The sequence below is a fragment of the Ceratosolen solmsi genome, unplaced genomic scaffold, assembly GCF_000503995.2.
Source record: "Ceratosolen solmsi marchali unplaced genomic scaffold, CerSol_1.0 scaffold41, whole genome shotgun sequence".
Taxonomy (NCBI): domain Eukaryota; kingdom Metazoa; phylum Arthropoda; class Insecta; order Hymenoptera; family Agaonidae; genus Ceratosolen; species Ceratosolen solmsi.
This window is the reverse complement of record NW_011948424.1, coordinates 7616300-7643579: the sequence shown is the minus strand read 5'-3', so window position 1 is coordinate 7643579 and position 27280 is coordinate 7616300. Positions and strand designations below refer to the sequence as shown.

At 27.0% G+C, this 27280-nt stretch overlaps 3 protein-coding genes across 3 annotated transcripts; 2 read left to right on the top strand and 1 right to left on the bottom strand.

Moving 5' to 3' along the window:
- The first annotated feature begins 1212 nt into the window (after positions 1–1212).
- l(3)80Fg (dnaJ homolog subfamily C member 16 l(3)80Fg) lies at positions 1213–5310 on the top strand. Its single transcript, XM_011500145.1, has 12 exons — positions 1213–1421; positions 1485–1551; positions 1635–1828; positions 2136–2416; positions 2588–2778; positions 2895–3226; positions 3300–3603; positions 3843–3991; positions 4064–4288; positions 4402–4618; positions 4712–4816; positions 5031–5310. The coding sequence occupies exons 1-12, from the start codon at positions 1225–1227 to the stop codon at positions 5154–5156; spliced, it is 2388 nt and encodes a 795-aa protein (XP_011498447.1). The 5' UTR covers positions 1213–1224; the 3' UTR covers positions 5157–5310.
- A 4244-nt stretch (positions 5311–9554) lies between these two features.
- Positions 9555–20460, top strand: LOC105362660 (Bardet-Biedl syndrome 7 protein homolog). The gene is made up of 13 exons (XM_011500143.1): positions 9555–9721; positions 10855–11053; positions 11228–11396; positions 13169–13245; positions 13881–14136; positions 14501–14766; positions 16373–16562; positions 16668–16748; positions 17242–17382; positions 17492–17616; positions 18860–18969; positions 19064–19340; positions 19914–20460. The coding sequence occupies exons 1-13, from the start codon at positions 9583–9585 to the stop codon at positions 20041–20043; spliced, it is 2160 nt and encodes a 719-aa protein (XP_011498445.1). The 5' UTR covers positions 9555–9582; the 3' UTR covers positions 20044–20460.
- On the bottom strand, positions 18169–27242 carry LOC105362661 (zinc finger protein 271). The gene is made up of 10 exons (XM_011500144.1): positions 26848–27242; positions 25295–25607; positions 24683–25201; positions 24149–24317; positions 23527–23754; positions 23269–23411; positions 22575–23001; positions 21790–22078; positions 20770–20878; positions 18169–18559 (listed from the first exon to the last, which is right to left on the bottom strand). Exons 2-9 carry the CDS (start codon positions 25538–25540, stop codon positions 20851–20853), a joined length of 2049 nt encoding a protein of 682 aa, XP_011498446.1. The 5' UTR covers positions 25541–25607; positions 26848–27242; the 3' UTR covers positions 18169–18559; positions 20770–20850.
- Positions 27243–27280: the final 38 nt, after the last annotated feature.

Here is a 27280-nt window from a genome sequence, read left to right as displayed (position 1 = left end):
AAACAATGAAAATATTTATAAATTATTAAATTTATATTGTCGAATTATTTGAATAACTTTATATACAATGCCTTATCTTTGCTAATAATAGTAACATTTTTAAATACTATCTTGATTTGCTTTGATAAAAAAAAAAAAAAAAAAAAAAAAAAAAAAAAAAATTGAATATCCAATATTTCGCAGATACACGTAAATTAATAGCAATATGTGATGTACCAATTAAAAAGTATGAAAGAAAATGGGAAACAGGATTTTGTTTTTATTTATTTTAATATTTTGCCTTCATTACACTTTCTAATTATACAATAATTGTCGAGCACGCGCATAATTCTATTTCGATAGTACAAAACTTTTCATTAATTAATTCGTTCCTTACAATTATTTCCCTCTAAATGTTCTTATAAATATAAATTGCCGATTTTAAATGACTGATAATTAAAATGCCTTTCAAACAAGCAATAGTCACTTTATTCTTACGAATTTTGCGATGTTAAAATAAATTGTATCTTTGAGAAATATAAAATTTATAATTAAGGAAAGTTATGTTTGAATATGATAAGCTAACTAACTTACCTCGGCTGACAGATCAGTATATACAATATTTTGTTAATTATGCTCCTATTGCTGTCTCCTTTTTTCATAGTTAAAATTGGCGCGTACGTGCTAATAAAACCGTACAGATCAGAATAGTAAAAACTTACAGTATCATTGACTGAGAATACTCTTAGTGCTAAATATTATATAGTAGAGAGACACAGAGAGAGACAGAGAGAGAGAGAGAGAGAGAGAGACAGAGAGAGAGCAAGCGAGCGCGTGGGAGGGAGGTAATATTTAGATAAAAATAGAGATAAAGAGTGAGAGGAGATTGATAACCATTGGTAAGGCAGTGATAGAGGGTAAAGGTGATAAGAGAAAAAAGGAAGAGATAGGGACAGGGCAGAAAGGCAGAAAGGGAGAGAGAGAGAGAGAGAGAGAGAGAGAGAGAGAGAGAGAGAAAGAGGGAGAGTATCAAAATCGAGAGAGTGCAAAAAGCACCCTACAGTACAGTAGAGCAGTCAACAGAAATTGACGGTTCGGTGTTGAGGTGCATGGACATACATCTAAATATCAGTATGTGTACAAAATGCAAATGGACTAGGAGAGAGAAATCTTTTTAATAAATTCATAGCGTTAATGAATACATTTTCTATGTATACTTTTAAAAGTAAAAGTAACCAAGACAATATGAAAATCAATTCACGGAGTATCAGCTTTTCAATAACAATATTCATATTACTTACATCTCTTGTCTTCATAGTGCAATTAATGTCTTTAGTCAATGCTGCGGAAACTTTAGGGAATCCGTATCACATTTTAGGTATTTCAAGATACGCGACATTAAAGGAAATACGTAAAGCTTATAAACAATTAGTTAAAGAATGGTAAGTTTTAAGGTAATATTAAGATAACTTGAAATAATAGGAAAAATTGAAATGTTTTTACAGGCATCCTGACAAAAATGATAATCCAGCAGCCGAAGCTAAATTCGTAGAAATAACAAAAGCTTACGAGGTATATTAAAATCTTTAAACATATAATTAATTGCCTTAGTAAGATTAATGTCTATGCGTCTGTATGATTATTTCTACGTCTAGCTATTGTCTGACCCTGGAAGAAGAAATAAATTTGATAACCATGGAATAACCGAGGAAAGTTTACCAAATCAAAGAAGGGAAAGTAATAATTTTAATGTACCAGATCCATTTGAAGGTTTTTTTTCTGGAAACTTTCAATTTCATTATCAGAGCAGAGATATTTCTCTATTTCATATGATGAGTATTAGTCACAGGTAATTTAAGAATTTAAATTTTATATATTACTTTGTTTCTTAAAAATTCACTTTTTCATGAATTTCAATAATACTTTTCATTTATTCCCTATCATTTAAGTATCTTCTAATGACTACTTTACAATTCCCTTATTTCCTTCGGTTATTTATTTTGTATAATATATTTTTAGAATTAAATAAATAGACTTTCTCCTTCTTAGAGTTTGTTTTTAATACTTGTTTCACCCATAGTCTTTAGTATTAATAATTATATATTTAAATATACATTGTCAATTTATTTAAAGAACAAAATTGATACTTTTTGCAGAGCTTATGAAAATACTATTTTACCAAAGAGTTTTCGGACACCCCATTTAATACTTCTCTATTCAGATTGGTGTTTCGCTTGTTTACAAGTGGAGCCTACATGGCGACGATTAATCGACGAACTCGAACCATTGGGCATTAATCTAGTTACCGTTCACGCAGAAAGAGAATTAATTTTATCGAGAAAGTTGAATGTTCATTCCTTACCTTGTCTTGCTATTACTATCGATGGACGAACTAGTATATATAAAGAATCCTTATTCAGTGTTCAGAAAATAATTGGTAAGTATAATTACGATTTTTAAAATCTGTATATTGTTTGAAGTATTGGGAAAGATAATAAAGCAAGCTTAAAGCGAATGTTCAAATTAATCAGATATTTATACTTAAGTACAAGCTTCATTAGCGAAGTATATGCATTGTAATATTTTTATAATGTTCTTAATATTTTAGATTTTCTCAGAAGCAAGTTCCCATACAGACTATTTTATAATATCAATAACAAAAATGTAGATAGTTTTCTATCCGGGTGGATTGATAATAAGGTTAGATCACTAATATTTGAAAATAGAGACACACCAAGGCTACGATATTTAATTATTGCCTTACACCATAGAGATCATGTCGTTTTTGGCTTTGTTCAGGTATTAACGGCATACATATTAATAATTAAGGACAGTGGTTTAACTTTTGAATACAAATTTTATATATACATTTCATGCTCTATGATCGAATTTACTCATTTTATTTTTTAATTTAGACTGGCATTCGAGAAACAGAGGCTATCACTACAAAATATAAAATTTCTGAAGATTTAGATACTCTTTTACTCTTTAATGAGAATGCGGAGAAGCCTATGGCCTCTGTTAGCACGCACGATATTCCAAGTGACATGATGCATAATATGATAAAAAATAATAAATTTCTAATATTACCGAGACTTTCGAATCAAGCCGTATTAGATTCTGTTTGTCCACAAGAATGGCAAAGGCCACAGAAACGATTATGCGCAGTTCTAGTGTCACAAAATAGTCCTGAACATGACTTAGCAAGAAATAAATTTCGACAAGCTGCACTAGCAGCATCGTACAAGTAAATTAATATGATTATAAAAAATCATCTTATTTAAATTATAAATTTTAATGATTGTTTTTTCTTTCGCTAGCTTTGATCGAGTAAAATATGCATATGTATTTAAAGAAACCCAACCGCAATTCATATCAGCTCTTTCCAGTAGCGAAGGCAGTCCACCAGATCCAATGCATCATATTGTAATTATTTGGAGAAGAGATTCTAGTCACATAAAGTATGAATGGTTTTCCGTTGATTGGACCGAAACAACAACAGATGAAAATCAATGGAACGAAACTCGTTTAAATTTAGAACAAACAATACAAAAACTTTTACGAGCTTCTGAAGCTTTACCGTATGCTGCTGAAGTTCAAGAACTAACGGATGAGCATGCTTTGGTAAAATTATATAAATTAAAGCTACCATTACTGTATACAGCTAAGATTACAAGTGAATTATGAAGGAAACGTAAAATTTATGTCTAAAATCTATCAGAAATTTTACTTAATTTTAAAAAATTCTTCGATAACTTAAGTTTTATATATTAAATTGTATCGAAACTTTATCTTCCATAGTAAAATTTTTTAATTATTCAGCTCTTTCTAAATCAATAAAATAATTAATATAAAACTTTCAGGGTATGGTTGATAAATTAATTAGTAAGGCAATGCTAGCAGTCGATTATCTGTCGGATAACCTCAAGAAAGAACAGATTCTTCCTTTACTCTCTGCTCTTGCAACGTTATTATTAATTGGCGCTGTTGGTTATGGAATGTTATATTTAGTGTATGTATAATTAAAGTATTTTAATATTTAAACATTCATAAATAATCCTTATTTTATTATCTGTATTGATAGAAAATTGGAAGAAGCTAATATACAAGCGAAATATGGTCAATTTAAAGAGAATTCAAAGGCTGTTTCTACACAACCCCAGTTAAAACTTCATGAAATGCGAGCTGAAACATATAATGGACTTGTGCGACTACTCAAACCAGGATGTAGAACTATTGTTCTTTTAGTAGATGCTCAAAGTAAATTAAAACTATTACCATCTTTTCATAGAGCAGTTTGGCCTTATAGGTAAAAAAAAAAAAAAAATAAATAAAACAAACAAAAAACAAAATCCAAAATAAATATATTTTATTACGTAAATTAAACTTTATAAGACTTTTAAACGAGTTTTTTTTCTATAGGAAAAACAAAACTTTATTATTCAGCCATTTGTCATTGGAGCGAGGACTTGAATGGTATAAAAGAATTTTAATCCTGAGTTTACCAGAACCTAGAGAATTGAATATCAACGCTAAAAATTGTGTGGGAACCGTTTTATCGTTAAATGGACATCGTAAATACTTTAGCATGTATCATGCTAAACATCCAGAATGTAGAAAAGGAAAGGGATCTACTAAAGTATGTATTGATAATAATTATAAATTTTATAGATGCATATATTTTTACATGTTGATTCAATTTATCTTCAATTATGTTTTTACACAATATTAGCGTATAGAAAAAATTACTAAGCAATTAGCTCGACCTCAAGATGCAGAAGCTGGTGCATTTATTGGATTTGACAGCTCTACTGATTCGGATGTTTCACAAAACGAAGTAAGCTCAAATAATGAAAATTATAGAGCAAATAAATGTATTATAAAAATTTTAATCTCTGATTATTGATGAGATAAATTTTTTTTCAATTTTTATTAGAGTAATGTACACACACACACACACACACACACACACACACACACACACACATATATATATATATATATCCATCTATTTTGTATAGATATAATTGTTTGCAAAATTATATTTGCAGTTACAAGATGATTTTTTATACCAAGATAAACTATTGGATGGTCTACCTATGTGGTTGGACAGGTTATTCGAAGGTTCAACGCAGCGTTATTATATTAACTACTGGCCAGACTTCACTGCTAAATAAAATATGAATCATAAGATGCAGCTCAAATTACATGGAAAAGATTTAAATAGAAAATGGGAGAGTGAAAGAAAAAAGATTGAGCAAGTAACATTAATGTTAGTTATGAAATACCTCTAAAACATTTTGTTTCATTTAATGTTATTGTTTATATTAAATTATTTATTACATTGTAATTTTTATTTATAGCCATTTCTGTAAAAAAAAGTCAGTCAAAGTTAATTATTATTATTTTATGATAATCTATGTTTAATGAAGAAAATCGGAATCAAAATATAATAATAATAAGTTTAAACGTTCATCTTGTGCTTTTATATTTTAAGCATAATAAAAAATTTTATTTATAAATTATTATCAAAAGTTGTAACGGACGTAAGTAATAAAAAATATTGAAAATGATAACGCATTAAAAAATGTTGACAAGTGCGTAATTTTATAAAGCCAAATTATATGAAAAATAGATATACTTATAATAAATAAGTAAGCTTTCTTTGGAAATTGCGATTAAAATTTTATAAAATATTTATTCATCACCTATAACTCATCATTTAGTACTATAACGATTATAATATATTAATCTTTAATATTACGCCTCGGTCTTTGCTCTAATGGTAATTTTCTTTATTAAAAGACGATAAAAACAATTACTACTGCTACTACCGCTACCACTATCATTACCATTACACCTACCACTATCGCCATTACTATTATAATAATTTTATTTACTAAATTAATTTTTACATTACTGTTGATAAAAAAAAATTAATTTTTGCGAATTTTTGTTATTTAATTACGATAACAGTGTTAGTTGGATATACGGGGAACACGAATGCAGCCATTATTCGATCTATAACTAATTGAGAAGTTAACTTATTCCCAAAGCTATTAAACTTGTGGGTGGAAATTGTAATACGTACGCTCTATTCGTCAAGGCCAACCCATTGATTAACCGCGGCCTTACCTCAGTTGGCCTCTCTTCCTTATATCGTATCAATTCGATTATAATTCCGACTTTACCGCTGAACTTATAGGTCCGCGAAAATAATTATTTTCATCGCAAAGATGTGAATCCTTTTGATTTTTTGTTTAACTATGTAAAATTATAACATTCTTTCTATTATTGATGAAATCATTTTATGACGAGCGTTATTACATTAAAAATATGAGTGAGAAAAAATATAATAAAAAGCGAAAAACAGAGTAAGAAATTGTTATGTATGTAGGTATGTATATAGTATGTTAAAATAGGAATTTGCCAAGAATAAGCCTTAAATTTAAATTCAAATTTATAATTATAAAATAATTACTATAATGCTTCCTATTTAAAAAAAAATAATAATAAAAATAATATAATTCTTGCGTTTTAACAAATATTTACATTTAACAAATAGTTTGTTGTTATCTTATTAAGTATATTAATAATCTCCTAATAATCTCTCGTTCGACACTCATAATCGCTTTCTTTTATTTCTTCATTTGCAATTCTATATTAAATATAACTGACTGCCTTCGTAACAATTGACTATTGTTATTTATTTGTCATAGAGCAATGGATTTTTGTAATGGTCGATGGAATCGCTTCGACAACTTACATTACATTCACTTTTCCGCCATCGCACTTCTATTTTCACTCTCTTGGACAGCGAATTCTCAACTCCTAATGACCAAAGAATTACTTAAAGAATTAGCCCTTCGTGATCATTTGCATGACCAATACCGTTCATGTATAAGGCATAGCTTCATTAATATTTTCACCATTGCTACTTCCCTTCCATTAACAAAGTCTGTATTGCGAGTGGCATGTTCTCTGGTTGCCTGTACTAAACTAACAATAGTTTCGTCTATTTGTTTGTCCACCGTTAATAATCGATCGTTATACATTATTAATAATATAATTTTACGTGTCAATTATGATATGTTTTATTCCAAAAATTAAACATAAAAGGCGATTTATTATTATTCTCCATATTAGCAATAATTATAGCTCTATCGTTTAATTAGGATTATTTTATGTAAATTACGCGTTTTAATGTCTTTTACATTTTTATAACATACATATATACCTACATACGTTATAAAATATACAAATTAAAGAAGAAACTACTTGTTCAATTTCAAGTTGATGTAAAGTATGTTACTGCCGTATTTTTTAAAGAAACATGAAATTTTTAAATTTAACGTAGTAATAAGTAATATAATTGTTTTTATGTACTTTATAACAAAAAAAAAAAAAAAAAAAACAAACAAACAAAACCCCGTGTATATAAATATCAATATAAGTATTGGTAAATAAAAAATCTACATTGATATACGTTATATACTAAATATTGAGAACTGTATGTAAACATTGGTTTTTTTTATGTTAAAATTTGTAAAAGGAGAATAATATTAGTTAAAAACATCAAAATTTGTTAATAATTTTATTTACGACCGTTACATTCAGCGTGCGTGCGTGCGTGCGCGCGTGTGTAAAAATAGAGAGAGAGAGAGAGAGAGAGAGAGAGGGATACAGTATTAACATTTATAAAATAATTTATTTATTACATCATCATTTTATCAAATCTATTTTGCAACTTTTTTCTAGTCAAGAAAAGCTCATATTACATTTTATCTATTATTTTAACACACAAATGAATAAAGTATATATAAAATAATATATATTATAATCAACATTTAACTTCTTATTAAATTTGAAATCAACTTATTTTATTCTTATATAATTGAAAAAATATACCTAATGTAAAAATTCTTTTTTAATTTAAAATTCATATCGTATTGCAATGATATAAATAACAAATATAAAAGATTATGATGCGAATTGTATTTCCATTTAGAGTGGTAAAATCAATTTTTACAAAATTTAATTTATACTATTCATTTTGATGTGAATTTTATCATGAATTTTATCATAATTGATAACATTTACGATAATTTCCGAGTTAAATTATAAGCGGCTAATCGTTCAGTGAACATGTTATAGCGTAGATTCAATAATTAAATGCATATTTTACAAAATAATGTAATTAAATTTTATAGAAATTTTTGTTGGCATTAATAAATATTGAAACACTGTAAAGTGCACTAAATAGATTAAGCGTTTGAATATTTATCTACATACTATTCTATTACCATATTACCTTAGAAAGCCGAAGCATTAAAATATATAGAATTACATTATTACCAATTCTAATTATACGTCAATAATGATCGGATTAAATTTGAAAATCTTTTTACTACATGCTCAAATATTAATATTAATAACTGTAATGTTGAAATTGTTGAAAAAAAATTGAAATACGAACTTTATATTAAGTTGATTAATAAATAGCGTGAGTTAACTATTAATAGTATTTATATTTTCAATATAATTGTTAATGTGACTTCGAGAACGTACAGGCTATTACTATTTGTTTATGTAAATATAAGCGATTTCCGTAGATAATATTTCTCATTGCAAAGCAGTCTTATTTATTGAAAAGTAGATAATTTGAATTTAGAAAATAAATAATAGTGAGCCATTTATTAGTATTAATTATTTTACCTCCCTCATTAATTATAATGTCACGCACATCAATCGAAACAATTTATCATATTTTGATTATTTAAAAGCATTAGTATTAATTAAATTTTTAATTATACGAAACTACAATGTAAATGATAATAATTTTTAATTTTTACAACAATTTCGTTATTATAATCGTTTATAACAATGAGAACGACTATCATAGATATAGTTGTCGTTATTGAAAAATAAGTGTCAACTGAATACCATTTGTCAATATTTCAATATTAATTTAACGTTTAATAATGACAGGTGTATTAGTTGACTGATTTTGAGACCTAATGAACGATTTATTAATAAATTGATATATTTGTATATAAAATTCTCGATTTAAAACTAAAAAAAATATTGTCCGTTAGCTTTTTATTCGTAGAATAATACTATTGAAATTATGACGTTCTAATAGTTGTAAATAAATTATTATCAATTATATCTAATAATTAAAATTATATCTTTAAGTTTTTAAGGAAAATAAAGTTTATCTTTTTATATACAATTTAAATACGATAATTCGATAGAATAATACAACATTCATATAATTTATAAAAAATTTTGCCGACATAATTGTTTTTTTTTTTTTTTTTTTTTTTTTTATATGCCAAATATAATTAGTGAAAGATAAGTATAATAAAAAGCAAGTAGTACATTAAAAGTCCATTCGCCAGTTTATAGAATCATTGGTATGGTTGTTGGTTACCATGGACAAATCGATCGGCGCCTTTCAGGCATCGCGGGGTGTCTCTGAAAGTTCAGTTGTCGGTATAAAACGATTATCAACATATAATCTCATGGACGATTAATTATTATAAATTATTTCTAATACATTAATGACATTAATATTCTAGTTATTGGCAATTGATAGTAAATATGTCGATTCTACTAACACGAGTGGATTATGTGAATGTAGGCGTTACATCGCGTGGTACCACCTGTGTTTTTGCATCAGAAACAAAACAATCGCAGAAATTTGCTGTTGCTGATCATGATGGAGTTTTACATATTTTTTGTAATTATTAGCATGATATTTTCTTTTATTTGCATTAGATGCTGAAGGCTTTATAAGTGCCAATGTACTGCGTCATCTTTTAAGCAATTAATTTTATTATGCATAGTATGATGTAAATTTTCGCGAATAACTATTATGAACAATTTAAAAAATAATTATTATATATTTCAGAAATTTGTTTTGAAAACTTTCTTTCTTTTTTTTTATTATTTTTTTTTTTTTTTTTAGAAACAATCTTCATTTCGATGTATTATAAAAAATTATTTGGCTTTTAAGATTTTGTATATTGCATTAGAATAGTATTTCATAGCATTTAATTTCTAAATATTTTAACAAGTAATAAGGTTTCATAATGAAATATATAAGATCATTTTATCTAAAAGTATTTCTAAGTACATTTCTAAGTAAAGATAAATACATATTTTCATAAATATTTAATGTTCCATAGTAATGTAATGTACAATGTACTAATATACGATTCAAACTGATAGAATTGATAAATAAAATTTAAACAAAAAAATGGTTTCTAATGTTATTATTTTTAATTGTTTAAAAAAAGAAAATCAAATAACGTTAATATTAAGTTTGAGTGGAATTACATAGTTTTATATGACAATTATATTAAGAAATATCTAATATATTTTAGTTGAAAACTTGTAAAATTGATAAATTTCTCGAATTCATTCTTATTTTTTATTTTTTTTTTTTTTTATCAAAAACTAGTTGTATTAATATAAGTTTACATATCGTTATTTATACTAATATTTGACTAAAAAATGTTTCATGTCAAATTTTTTTTTTTGTTTTTTTTTTTGTTTTTTTTTTTGGCGCTCAGAAGAAATATTTTACTTAAAATGAACCATTCCCATCTGTCAATCGAATATCGCAGATATTTTAAATATTTTCAAGCGTGTTAATAATATCGTTGAATGACAAAGTAAGATCTTCATCTTTTTTTTTTTTTTTTTTTTTTAATTTAATATTCATATAATAATTTATTAATCAAATTAGAGTACTGTCAGCTTCGAATGAAATTTACTAATGACAATATTAACTAATTTCTTATATTATTTATATTATAAATATTTTAAATAATGTATTATCCACCTTTATTATTTGCATATTTATTTTAGGTTTTAAAAAAGGCGAACTTCAAGTTTTATTTAAGTCTCTGCCAGGGCCGAAGATAAATCGAATAGTAATGGGCGGCATGACATCGATGCCCAAAGACAAAATCTTTCTTGCTCACGGGAATACCGTCGTAGGTTATACAAAAAAAGGAAAGCTTTTCCTTAAGTTTGAGACTGGTCTCATCGATTCCATAACGGCCTTGTAAGACTTTTCTCGACAAAATAGTTAATTGTTTAAGCAACGTTGATCCGTAATAAATTAATAAGAATTGACCATGCGATATTAATTTCATTTCGATAATAAATGCAATGATTAAATGTACATTTTTGTTTATATATATAAAATAATTTAAAAAGTTTAAATACCATTTTTTAGATATGTTTTAGGGTCAGACTTGGCAGCATGTGCTCGCGATCTTTATCATCGCTATCGAGAATGTAAAGATGCCGATTCTTATCTTATTGGAGAAAAATTGTATGATGTTGTGCTTGTACCAATTGGAAATACAGCTGTACTTGCTGTACTTGCTTGTGGCGATTGTGCAGTAATATTACTAATTCTATTATTATTATTATTATTATTTTTTTTTTTTTTTTTTTTTTTTATGTTATTTATTAAACGCAACTTATATTCAAACTATGGAACATGTATTGTTATATTTTATTACTCGAACACCGTCGGTGACATATTTTCATAGAATATTCTCTATTTTTATTGCAGAGAGGCTAATTTCTATCATTAATTAATTATATTTTTCCATAAGCTTATTAATTTATTTATATTCATTGATCTGAATATAAGAAATTAGGGTTAGAAAGGATAATTTATACTACGACTTTACTTTTCAACGAGAGCGTTACAGAAAATGATTATCTTGGTCATTGTGCTTCCATCATCTTCTTCGATGATAAATTGCCTATTTGGATCGCATACAATGAAACAAATCGATTAGCTAAATTCGATCGTCTATTATAATTAATAATTACTTATGATAAAAATTTACTCTACATAAATCATAAGAAAAGATCTGAATTTAGATCGATAATGTAAATTAAAGGCCTAGGTAATTTCAAATTACTATTCCAAGTTATTTAAGATGTCGTAAGTTTTCATAAATGCCCGACGTTCGCCAATGATCTGACTCATCTGTAAAAAAAAACACATCAACTACTGTTTGATAATTGAGAGCAAACTACGAATTTGTGTTAATATTAATTTACAAGCGATTATTTTGTACTTCGAGTGGGTCATCTATCCTTAATTTTTATTCCCCTCTCGTAGTCACGGAGCAGAATTAAAATATCTTTTGTGCACAAGCGACGATGATGGAAGGAAGTACCGTGACATACTTACCCCGACAATAACAAATGCGCTTGTTAACATACGCATAAAGACTAAGCCAATTAAGTGGAATTTTTTCTTCAAACCTTACCTTTACCTGAAGCAATATCGTCTGATTTAATTTCATTATTTTCTTCCACTCGAATTCTGTTAATCAATTCGTGCAATAAATAATGGACGAACGTGATAAATCCTCCTGTAATAATTGCTTGACGAATTTTATGAAAGTTAAGCGGATGTCTATTAAATTGATACTAGGCATCCATCATTCCAATTAATACTTCATTTTATCTTTAATATCTCTTATTTTTCTCTTTTAGAACAAGATCGGACAGTATTTTATCGTATTCTATCCTAACGAACGATATCTTGTCTTTCTTTTTTTTAGACCATTTATAGAATAAGTACATAAAAGTAATCAAGTCATTAACCATAGCCAAAGCCAACAAAAGATAATATATAAATAGAATAAGTAGAAAGTCGAATAAAAATGTAATGTTTGTATATTTATAAATTGTATATTTGTTTGGAAGGATTTACATAATATTTTTAAATTGCATTATCGCTTATAGAGGAATTAACAAATTTTATGCAAAAATTATTACTAATAATTATGATTGCATCATACACTTCCATAGTAGAAAGTAATTAATTCATATTATTTACGAAAAATATGTTAATTTACAAATTATGTTTATTTTACTGATTTTTATCAAATGCACATTGTCACCGAAGATTTAACATAAATTTAGATACAAAAGCATGCTTTAATATAATTTTAATATTATTTTTTTGAATTATAAATTAAAATTGATATTACTCAATTTCTCTTTCATATATATATATATATATATATATATATATATATATATATATATATGAAATGACCCAATACAAAAATTAATTTTATAAAATTAAAACTTTTAAATAAATTAATAAATGACTTTATAGAAAATAAATAATTTTTATACTTAGATTAGAGTACTGCGTGGCACAAAAAATCCATCAATATTAAGACTCGCGAGTATACCGACGATACTTTCACTCTATAGGTATGATTTTTATATAAATATTTATCTAAATTATCAATATAAGAATATCTATTATAAAAAGTACTATATAGGCTAATTAAATTCGCATTTATTTAGTTAGTGATACTATGGAAAGTTTGTCAGAAATATCATCACAATTTATAAAAATTACTATGCTTCATCACTCATAAAACATTTATTAATTGTTAATTTGTTATTCAATTAAATTTTATTTTTTGAGTAGCTAGTAACTTTGAATACATAAAATATGGATACACAACGAATATATTATTTCGATATACAATAAAATATAAACATTTTTAAATAATGAGTATTCTTACTGCATATGGCAATAATATGTAAGCAACGTCCGCAATATTAGAAACATAATTCTGTATATTTTATGTAAAATATTATTTATAAAATAAATATTAGAAGTTTCCAGAATAGTTCTATAAACGGTAAAAGATTTGAAAAATGATACGAATAATTTATTACTTATACGCTAAGTACTAAAACATTACAAAATGAAAGATATTTCTATTTAAATGGTGGATGTATTGCAATAAAGTTTGCTTATTTAGTCTGCAGTTCACATTGGTATAGTACTTTTTAATATAAAGTTTATAAAATGTTTAAAAAGATTTTAAATTTAGAGAAGGGGATAAGGAATCACACGACCGAATTCTAATGGGCACGATAGATGGTAAAGTTGGTTTACTAATGTTAGACAATGAAAAAAATATAAGAATAAGTTGGGTATTGACTAAAATGAATTCAGAAATAACTGCTCTGGATTCTTATGAAATTCAAGACAGTTTGGATTTAATTATCGGAAGGCAAGATGGGTCCATTGAAGTTTACACATTACCCTCTGACGAAGATATATTACCACTTCTTCGCTTTCGTTATGTAAGTTGCATTTTGATTATTGTAATAATTTATTATCTTAAGCTAATAATAAAAATTGTTGTAATTTTTTTTTTTTTTTTTTTGCTTCGTGAAAATATGAATTTCTAAATTTTCTCTTTTTTTCCGTTTTCCTGTGTTATTTATATTTTTATTCTTTGTAACATTATAATTTAAATAGACAATTTTAACAGTATTCTTTAATTGACTTAATTATTGTCTTAGTCTGCAACATATAAGCCCTCTTATTCCACATGTAATTTCAATTTTATTTTACCTAAAAGGCTTATCCCTCATTTAGTTTCTATTTTCTCTTGGTAAATGATATTCATTGATAATTAGCATCTTCCTTTGTCTTAATTTACAGAATGCAGGAGAGAGTATTAGCTCGGTAATAGGCGGAATAATAAGTTCCGATGATTGTCCAGAACTTTTAGTAACAACTTATTCGGGTAAAGTGTTTGGTTTAACGTCAAAATCGTCGGGATTTTTAGAGTTAAATCAAGGAAAATTAGGAATAAATAAATTGAAATTTGAAATTCAGCAATTACAAGAAGAATTGAAAAAAGAGTACATGGGATCACTCCATTCTGAGGATACGCTAAGTCCGTTAATTTTATCAGTTAATCATCGGTTCGTATAACTTTATTATGTATAGATAAATTAAGAATATATTGAAATTAATGAAATATATATATATATATATATATATATATATATATATATTATATACATCACGTATTGGCAATTAAAAATCTACTTAATAAGGTTACAACTATTATCAAAAGAAGAAAACAAATATTACTTTAGATTGATTAGGGGAAAACTATGTTTGAATTATTATAATTACAAAAAAAAATCATATTAAGAAAATCTAATTCAAATTCATTGATTTGCTTATTTACAAAATGATCCTTTAAAATGTGTACTATTCAATCAAATCGATAAATACATATAATTAAAAACTTATAACACTTGTATTTTTCATAGAAATGTTTTTGTATAAACCACAAATCTATAAAATATATGCCTTCGTGTTAAAAAATTTATGCTAATCGTTTAAAAATTTCTACTAGAAAACTTAATTATTTTTGCCTTGACAAGAAAAATGAAATTTGAAGAAAAAAAAATTACATGATATGTATATTAATGAAGTTATAATTATCAAGAAAAATGTATAAGTTATTTAAAATTTTGTATATAATCAACAAATACAATAATTTTATTTAAATATTATTAATAGCATTTAAAGGTAACTAGTGAAGTAATAAAATTTTCATATAAAAATACTTCTATTGTATAGTAAACGTTATGAATATTTATTTTCTTATATAAAATCATATATATATATATATATATATATATATATATATGATTTTATTTGATTATAAATACTATCAAACTAATATAACTATTTAAAAAGTATATTTTGGGTTTTAATATTTATAGGATTAATTATAATAATAGTCTTCTTATGATAAAATATTCGTATTTTAAATTAGAAAATAAAATAAAAATAAAAAATGCCAATTATAACAATTAGATTTATAAAATTAATGGTCAGATAATATATGGAAAAATATGTAAATATATAAAAATGATAATACCAAAATAATCTAATGTATTGTACTATAAATATGATAAAATTCTTTCGATGATTTAATTATAAGTAATTAAATTTATAATTAAATTATTAAGTAACATTTATTTATTTAATTGAAAATAACGTAATTAATTAATTTGCGTTATTATGCTCTAAATTAAAAATGCATACAATATTTGTCAAAAATCGTAGTAAAATAAACTTTATAGAAATAAGAAATGTGATTATGAAGTAGAATTAAATGAATCTGATATAACTACGTTATCACAACACCATAGCAAATAATTATTTTTCATATTAAAAAATTAACATTCTAATGCATGAAGTTTACGGGCAAAAATTGTAGGAATGAAACTATAAAATAATTAATTTATATATATAAAAAAAAATATCCTCTAATATAATTTTTGTTTTCTCTTAAAAATGCGCAGTATTTTTAGAAAATCTTTAAAAACATTAAAATCGTAATAAGTTAAATACATATTTAAAAAATATTTTCATTTTTTTACATTAATATTTATTTGTATGTTAATGTATTCTAAATATATTATAATTTTCGTAGTTGATTATTATGCTGTATATTATAAACAATTTTAATGCACTTAAAATGTTCACATTATTTTATTAAATATTTAGCTTAATACTAAATAAAGAAGATGCGTCGTATACTTTATTGGTGGAGCTCGACAGATCAATTGATAATATTTTAATACAATCGGATACTCCTATCGAACTCTTAGACGTGGAAGGCAATAATGCTGTAATGAGTCTCTCGACTTGCAATCATGATGACGGCAATTTTCTCTTAGCAACTTATCGATGTCAAGTAATTATTTTTGTTTACACTCACCCAAATTTATCTTAGTCGACTCAATATCTGTATAAATGCAATCATACACATACTCATAACTTGATAATGATTATTTTTAAGGATAATACAAATAGATTAGAGATCAAATTGCGAAGCATTGAAGGGCAGCCTGGAACGCTCCAAGTTTACGTCACTTCACAGGTACATATTTGTATATATTTATACTTTCCATAAATTAGATTATTTCCGGAATTTACACAAAAGGCAATTGATATTGTTTGAAGGCATGAAATATTATTGAATTTGTAAAAACTTGCTTTTAATAAATTATTATAAAAATTAATCATTTGCTTGTATTACAACTGCATAGATTAATGATATTACTTGTATTAATTAAACTAATGACATTGATTATAATGATATTGTGAGCTTGATTATAAGAATATATATTGATAAATATAGACAAAATGATGTAATTATATACTGAGCTCACATTTAAATTATATATATTTTGTTTAATCATTATAAACAATATTTCAACATACGCTTAAGCAAATTATTGTTAGCGTTTTTAATATTTCCTTAATTGCTTTAAAGTTTTAATCAATTTTACTTGGAAATATAGTCAAAAGTAATGTTTGCTTATTCTTTCCCCCGCCCCATCCCCTAATTAAATAAATTAATTAACATTTAGATACAACCAAAATGTTGCCGAAAATTATTAATCCCCATATGTGCCTTATCTCTTCATACAAGATTATTCATTGAAGATAACGAATCAATATCGGGCCCATTCAATGAATTAAGATTGATTGGTGGATTTACATTGGCAGAAGTAATTATTATATTATATAAAAAAAAAAAAAAAAAAAAGTAACTGTAAATTGAAACCATTGAGATAAAGTAATGTAATAATTTTTTTTTTATTTTCTTACGAATTTAAGATGCACGCATGGCTTGCTTTTGCATTATTTGATGTACCAGAAAGGCCGTTGATCGAAGAGGGATCAGAAGCTATTATGATTTACACATCAACTTTAATTGGTACAATATTAAAGTGTAAATATAAGTAAGTGAAATCATTCACATTAAATAAGTCGAAAAGCTGTCGGCTTTTAAATAATTTTTGCACCTTTTTTTTTTTGCATTCTTGCAAATTCTTCATGTTTTATTTTGAAAAAATTTCTTATTTAAAATTAATGTCGTATTATGTACTAGAAAAGCAAATTAAATGCTTTATAATATGTTTATATTGAAATGTTTTAGAAATTTAAATTTCACCTTTAATCGAGACATATTTTTATTCATGTAATTTGTGCGCTAAAAAAATTTTTTATTATATTCAATTTAAAATTATAAAAAATCTGGTGATAAAAAGTGTGAATAAGTGGAATGGGTAATGGTTCAATTCAGTATTCAACAGATCTGCTTTTCGTGCTTGTTTATTGCATTTTATTTGACAAATAGACTCTAATGATTCTTGGGTTGTTGCCACATGGAGTTAGCATGCAGTAGTTGTAGGGGTGGGAGATCGCAAATCTCTGTATACTTCTTCGTGCAGTGCCTGACCATCGTCTCCTTCTTGATGTCTCGTGGTATGGAAGCTTGAAGAGATGGTTCGATGTTGAGAGTGCGCTTGCTCTCAACATGAGATGAGATTCCTAGCTGAAAGTGCGTGTTGGCACTGAATGAGAGGTTCCTTGAGAGAGTGCGTGAGATTATGCAAGTAGTTCCCGAGTGACTAGTTCTTGTCTGAAAAGCACCTACCTCGTCGTGCGCTTGCCTTAAATATCCACGTGACGGCTTAGTTGGCTGACAACAAGGAGGGCGATTATGGTGCTAGAAAGAATGGATGCGATTGTACACTTGTTTTTTCGGATGTAATGGCTTTTCCGGATGTCCAACGGTCGTTGTAGGTTTTCCCAGAAATGATAACGGTTGGGGGTTTTCCCAGGAATGATTACGGTTGGGGGTTTTCCCAGAAATTATAACATTGATAAGAAACTCATTACCTATAATTACAACTTAGTATTAATAGCTAATATTGAAAGATAATTTTTATTTCTTTTTTTTAGTTAGTTATTTAGTTTTTAATATTTAATATTTTATTTAGTTTTTAATGTGTATAATCAGCTTTTATCAAAATTATTCACATAAATAGTATATATATATATATATATATATATACATGCAAATATTAAAATGATAAAAATAAGTAAAAAAATTAAAAAATTTAAACTATTATTATTATTATTCATCATGTTATTTCATTATTTATTATTGTTGTTACGATGATTATTATTATTTTTTAGGAAAGGTACGGCTTCTTTTTTTAGTGAAAATATATCAACGATAATTATTTTACGAGATATTCTCACTAAAAAAGCTACTCAAAGAAAAATCAAACTCGAAGTTTTTTGTGGTAATAAGAATGTAGTAACTATTATGAAATATAATACAAATAATAAGTTTGAACAGTTGAATAGAATAATCATCTATATTTTCTAATGATCTAGACATTGCTGATGATAGTATAACCAAAGTTTTAGAATTGATCCTTCCAAAATTAACGACTTTGAACGAACTTGTGGAAAAGATAAATATTCTGGATACTCTTGATACATGGGAAATGAAAAATAATCCTGCAGACATGTGCACTGAATATCAAAATCTTATAAAAAATGAATCTGATTTGCGACAACAAATGACAAAAAGTTGTGATGCGTTGCAAAGATTACATGCGATTATTACAGATTTATATGTAGACTGGGAACGTGCTAAGGGTTCTCGCAGGTAAAATTGACATAATTACTTATATTAAGGAATAATAATTTTATGTAGTTAATGTTAATTATTAAAACAAATATTTTTATAATATAAAACTTTTTATCGGATAATAATTTCTATTTTCAAGTGGATAAACATAATATATTCAAAAATTGGTAACTAACTTTAATCGAGAGATGTGTATATATATATATATATATATATATATATATATATAATTTTAAATAATTTTTTCTATTTCAATATGCTTTGAAGGGCATTCAAATGATTCAAAATTAATTAAATAGTACGATGAAATGCAATTTTTCCTCGATTAGCGTTATTAACATCTGTCTATTATGTCTAAAAAATTAACTTTTGAGATATGTTTTGAGATCAGATTAAAATAACTCCATTTACTTTAACATTATTTTTAAATTTTAATAATTTATAACTTAAATAAAACTTTATTTATAATAAAATAAAAATAGATAAAAGAAAGCGTACGGCTAACTATAAAAATTTTTGCAATAAACTATGAATTTTATCATACAAAAATATACTATTAAATTAATAATCTATTTTAAATTTTAAATTTAGGATCTCGAGTAAACAAGCATCTGAAAAGTTACATTCTGCAATTGAATCAATGGATATGGCATTACTACTTCAGGCCTTTATTGGAAAAGATATGTCTGCAGCTAGTGTCTCAGTGCCAGTATTATTGTAACGGGAAGATAATTACAGAGATTTTTCAAAACAAAAAGATTTAACTTTCTATAAACGTTGCCATGTAATAAAAAATATATTTTTCAACGTTAATCTGTGTATAAATTGCTAAGTAGATTAAGAATTAAAACTTACAAATATACTGTCGCTAATAACATTACAGTATATGTTATATACGTTCATACAATACATACGTAGAATATATCTATAAGAGTGCAATGCGTATATACAGGTCGGTTGTGCAAGATAAGCGATATCGTCTTCGTGATCATTTTATAATTTAAAAACGAAATTGAAAAAAATTATAAATCTATACATTAATACCAGCATTGCCATAAATCCATTAATAAATCTAGCTTACATAGTAAAAAGTACTTAAGATTTTTCTTATACATATTATACATATAAAATTTATACATTTCTTACTTTTTTTAATAGAAATATTTGTTTATACTAAACACTATTCCTTATTACTTAATTAAGAAACAAAAATAATTTGTAAATAATTTGGTTGAGTAAAATTAAAATAATATTAACTTTAACACGATAAATATATCAAAATCTGCGACCGATCTATATATTTTAAACGTACATACTTTACCCGAACATTTAAAAATGTTTTACACAGTCTTTTTTGAAAATAAACAGAATTATAATTTCATTAAGAAGAAAAATCGAACTAGATTTTTCTTTATATAAATCAATATAAGCTGTTAACAAAGCTAACCAATAGCTTAATCCACGTAATTGCTTATCTATTGTAAGACGAAGTAATGTCAATCACCGGTTATCATTTTTTTTCTCCAAATTAATAAAATACTTGCATGTCGAAGTTTCTGAAATGAAAAAAAAAAGGTGGAATGAATTATATTAGGATCTTACGACATATAAAAATAGTTTTTTGACATTAAATAATAGAGAGAGAGAGAGAGAGAGAGAGAGAGAGAGAGAGAGAGAGAGAGAGAGAGAGTATAAAGTATAGAAAAATTATTTTAAACGAGTATTGTAAATCTTTTATAATTAAATGCATTCGATTGGAAACTTATTTTGCTAAAAATTTTGCATGCTAAATTTAATATTTAATTATAATATGCAATCAACGTAAAACCATACATTTTATAATAGAATGACGAATATTTTGTTTAAATATACAAATTTTTATGAATGTAGTTCAATGTCAAATTAGTAATTTACGAAACTGAAAAATCATAGTTGTTGCATGAATTGCTGTAACAAATTGTTCTAGAAAATCATTTACAATTTTCTAAATCTAATAGACGGATGTATACTTATGTGAACGTTTTTCAAAATCAATTTTCAGAAGTAGTACCAACAGCTCTTCCTTTTGGTTCGGCAAATGTAATTGCAATTATTAAAAGCTTATCATAGCAGATGCATACTTTTTTCAAAAACTACATACCTTGATATAATTTCAAAAATTGATCATATTTATAAATAATTTATTATTTGAATGAAATTTATTTTATATTATTTATCGCGCCACACATTTACATTTTAAATGCCCGTGTATTTTGAAAATTTTCCTTTTTTCAGCTTTTCAACAAAAAATATGAAACTATAAATCATAGATTTAAATATAAAAAGAAAGAACCAATTTCTTAATCGTTTCCATCAAAAGCTTCATTTAGAAAATAATAAAAATTATTTTCCTATATATATATATATATATACGTTGATATCATTAGTCAACTGTCAACGACCTTTCATAAAGTAATAAAAGACTCACAAAGTATCATTTGTTCGAGCTACAACAGCTTCAAGAGGATCTCTGTCACTTCCCGTTTCACCAATAGTCCCAGCACTAGGTTGCGTCGCCGCGATTGTTGCGTACCCCAATGTCTGTACGCTCACATGTGGTAAAATACTTTCTGAAGTTTCATCCGTATTCGCAGTGGTCCCTACTAATTCGACAACCGTTGTGTTTGGATCGACCTCCAACTTTAGCTCATGGACGATCTCATTTATCGTTCTACTCGTTTTGTTAATCCCATCGTCGTCGCTACTATTGCTACTCGCTGAACGAAATCAATGATATTTAGTTAGTAAAGTATATAACAACAGCTTGCAAATACTTAGAGATATTTATATTAAATGCTTTTGTGTTGATTTGAAACGTAACTGTTTAAAGTAACACATCGTATTAAAATTACGTTAATATTGGATTATCGTTATAAAAAAAAAAAAAATCCTTATGTTACTTACGTATATAATATATTGACCATTTTGATGGAAATTATAAAACTAATAGATATCAACATAGATAAATAAATATCAATTTAATTCACATCTTTCAAAGCGTATATAACACATGCAAAAAGCATATATGTATATAAATATATATTTTTTATTTTTCAAGATAAAGTTTCGAATAGAAATAGAAAAATAATATGTGAATCTTTAAAAGTTGGAAAAAAAATCTTCTCTTTCTTTTAATGAGACGTTATTTTTAAAAGCCTTTCCTTTCGAAGCGCAAAACTAATAAGTACTTGCTAATTGAACAGTAATAATTACCATTTGCCTGCGTTTTTAACGCTGCCGTATTTTTTGACTGCAACCTGTCGGCACGATTACCAGTACGCGAATGAGTAAGCATATGTCGTTTCATATCGCTGCGCACGCGAAAAGGTTTACCACATACATCACATGGATGTGGTTTCTCCCCCGTATGTATTCTACGATGATTTTGCAAATAACTACTAGCACGGAACGTTTTACTGCAGTACTCGCAACGATAATTCTTTTCACCGGTATGAATACGCCGATGGACGATTAGCGAGTATTTGCGTGCAAAATCCTTGCCACAGTATTCGCACTGAAACTGACGTTGTTCCGAGTGCAAACTCGTCGAATGATATTTAAGATCGCCCCACTGGCGGAAATGACGTCCGCAATCCTCGCACTTGTAGGGTTTATCTCCACTATGCAATCGTTTATGAACCTGCAAGGAAATGTCAATTTAAAACAACATCGATATATATCTTTTAAGTACATTAGACCGAATGTTATTTGAAATTTTAATTTAATGTTAATTGAATTTTTAATGAGCACTATAATAACATAATATGGCAATTGATAATATAATATAATATAATCTTAATATTATCTAAAATACTTTACTAAAGTTTGTCATTATATATTTGCCTCGTGTTCTCTATGTAAAGTAAAAAACGATTATTCATGATTATAATTAATGGTATTTATATACTTTGAGTGCGCTTGCAGCAAAAAAACTTTTTCCGCAAACTTCGCACTGATGAGGTCTTTCACCGCTATGTGAGCGCATATGATACACTAGACTGTTTTTGTGGTGAAATGATCGATCACAATTCGGGCAAGTGAGTTCATCAGCTGTAAAATGAAAAATTCAAATATTTATGTTTCTGATACACGAGTTATAAAATTGTGTTCATTTAAAACGTTTAATTAAGGATTTAAAATAATTATTGATAAATTTATGACATACTCGTTTTCCTCGATTTCGTTTTCTTTTTTTTAACTGGGTCAGGTGCTTTTGCCTTCTCCTTTTCGAATAAGTCCTCTTCGTTTATGATTGAAGGTTCTTCGACTTCATGTTCAATAGGTCCGCGCACTTCTGATATTGTCCACAATGACGGCGTATTACCTGACTCGGGTAACTGATTTTCATCTACATCGTCGTCGTCATCATCTATGTGTGCACCAGTTTCCTCCACTATTCAAACACAATTACACTTTATTTAAGTATTTTGTTCATTTTTAACAATTCCTACATTTTTTATATTTTAATTGTTTAGTAATAATGTCTAGTTCCCCAATGATTTGATCCGTTAAAACTTGCATATAAATAGATTGAAATTGGTATATTTAAAAATTATCCATATATTATGAATAGCGGTAAATTAAAAAGTTATTTAAGTTTAAATTTCATATAAATAAGCTCTTGCCATTGTACGTGTAAGATAATTATAATTAAAAATGTAATTAATAACTTTTTCTGCCTGCTTACGATGAATTTATAATGTATGAATAGATAAAATATCTTACGACGATAGAGAAAAATTTTTCCTATTTAATTTGAACAATTTATGAACCAACGATGAGCTTACCAACGCCTCTGATTCCTTCCATAAGATCTTCGGGTTCACTAAATTCTTCAATTGTATTTTGAACTACTCCTTGTACCGATGTTTCAGAAATATTAGGTATAGTTATCATAATATTATTTACAGGTTGACTTGCAACTTTTTTTTCCTCCTTAATAGGCTCATAATGGGACTAAAATAAATTATTGCATTAAAAAGATATAATAGAACATAGTTATCTTATTGAACATAACCTAATAAAATACTTTTGATTTACAATTTATTATGGATGAAAATTCAATCCTATTTTGAGAATAATATGTTTTTATATTAGATGTTTCAATGACACGTTTAATATAAATAAAAAGCTTCATACATTTATTACATTACGTTTACAATTTGCAAATGATTAATGCTCTCGTATCTTTTTTATATATAATAATTATCTATTTTCAACATCTCACATTTTGTGTTCTTTAATATTTAAAAAATAATATTTATTTAATTAGATACATCAAATGTAATGGTTAATATTTTTTTAAAAAAATATTAATTTACCTTTAAATGTTCAAAAAATTTAAGTTGCCCATTAAATTTATTTCCACAAAGTTCACATTTAAAGGCATTTCCCTGAATTTTTGCAGTTAAATCTGTGATCAACGCATCCTGATTCATACGAATACCTTCTTTTTTTGCCACACTTTTCTTACTTTGTTGCTTTAATTTTCTAGGAATTCTCTTTTTATGAGGTAGTGACCTTTTAAGGCCAGGCGTAACTACTGCATCTTCGCTACTTTCCGCAGAAATATCTACATCATCTTCGCACTTCACATCAATGAACTCTTCTTTTATATGCTGAATCCCTCTTTTAAAAGTATGCAACAATGGATAAACTGGAGGTGGATTTTGTTCTTGAATCGTTTGAATTGAATAGGCATTGACGGGAGGTAAATTTTCTAGTTGTGTAACATCTTGTAAAGTCGGATCATCTGTATTTGGATGACTATGAATTTGCTGCTGTTTTTGCTGCTGTTGCAATTGAACTGCAACAAGAGCTGCTGCCAGTCTTCGATCCTCCTATTTATTAAAATTACAATATATTTAGTGTCAATAATACATAAGCGTATACAAATATTTTATAAATAGTTATAGTATAATTTGTAGCTATACCTCTGTCAATACATGAGGCAATAAATCTTCAGTCTCGTAATATTGAGTGCTTGTGCTATAATCTGCTCCAACGCCATTAATCATATCGACTACCATTCCCTCCGATATCAATTCACCATTTAATGTAAACAGCGGTACTCCTTTACCAAGACTTTCTCCATCAGCTCTTTGGATAGTAATATATTGAGTTCCTTCCATACCTTCTAGCAAAACTGCTTGAGCTTCTTCTTCTGTTGTAACCTCCATGGCTGCTTGATTTATATAAATTTTTTAGCGTAAATTTTACACATTCAAATCTTTATTTACTAAGCATCTGTATTAAAATAAAAATTAATAATATTAAAATACTTATTTATCACTAATCGACAATCATTTAGAACATTAATGAATGATTAATTACATAATTGATATATGAAATTATATTTTATACATTTTAAGTGATCCACATAAAATAATTATAATGAATTATAATAAATTGGTTAAATAAAACATAAGGATGATTAATTAAACATTAAGAATAATTATATATTCAATGCTAAAGAATTTTATTTATAGATTTTGTATAAATAATCATATGTAATACCTATTCATTTACAAATTAGCAGTTATATTTGTCATTATACACTTTCTCAATTAGCTTTAAAAATTAAAAAATATTAATTATTGGTGCGCGCGCGTGTTCGCGTGTGTACGTGCATGCGCGAGTGTGCGAGTGTGCGTGCGTGCGTGCGTGCGTGCGTGAGTGCGCCCGCGTATGTAAACATGTATAAATAAACCAAATTTGTAAAAAGTAAAATCTTCATTTTTCAAGTTATATTAATAGATATCTCGTTTATAACAATACAGAACAAAATCCTAACACTTGGAAAATTAATTTATAAGGATATATTTGCATTTAAAGTAATCTATATAAATTGTGGGTGAAAAACTAATCTTACTCTTTTATTTACACCAATTACTCTGAACTTAATGTAACATAAGTATAGAATTTTTAAGCAAATACGTTTTATTATTCTTCATTATTTTCTTTATTACAGCTTAAACAATCAATTGGTTATTACGTTTTGATCTAATCCATCCAATTTATAAATCATTGTAATTGCTATCGTTGTTATTGCTGGAATGGATAGTTGATAGACACATTTATTTGATACTTTTATTTACCATGTCTATTCAAACAATATCGCATAATTATACAAATACATCTTTGGCTAAGATTTTTCAAGATTAAATTCCGATGCATAATTAGGAGTATTTATTATTTTCTTGTCGGACGGAGTTTCTAAATAAATCTACCGAGAGGAAAAATTGTCCCTAAAAATGTGATAATCCTCGTGAAGTGCATTAATCATTTATATGAGCATACAAAATCCATCACAATTTAACAATTGATGTATCGTCGCTTTACTTAGCATTCCAAACTGTCCGGGGAAGAAAAAAAGTTAATAAAAATTCCTCCAACTAAATGGACTCGTGGACAAGCGAGAGGGAGAAAGTTGTTTGGGTATAAATAAACGAAGAAAAAGGAAAATAAAAAAAATCGTAAAGATAACCTTGGAGGAGTATGCTTCGACTTGAGGTTATGAAATTGGTCGTCTGTCCGTCTCGGAAGGAATTCGAATTTCGCGGCGAATCCTCTAGCCATCAGCGAGATGACAACGGTTCCAAGGTCACAGAGCCTCGTCTCTAATCGAAGGCGACGATATTCCTGGGTGTTGCTCGTCCCAGCCGCAAAACCCGATGAAAAAAACTAATACGCCGGCTTATCTGTACAGGGGCGCGCGTCGCGGCACCCGCGCGCGATGACACCTGGGTCGATCAGCGGTCGCGGGATCTCTCAAATGCAACGATATAAACAAAGCAAAATAATGAAACACTGTACGGGAAAACGTGACAACAGTGCTTATAAGTCGACGCCATTAGGCCGGATAGCGGATGTCCCCCACCATTGGCCGCTATACCACCACCATCCCCACCGACACCGCG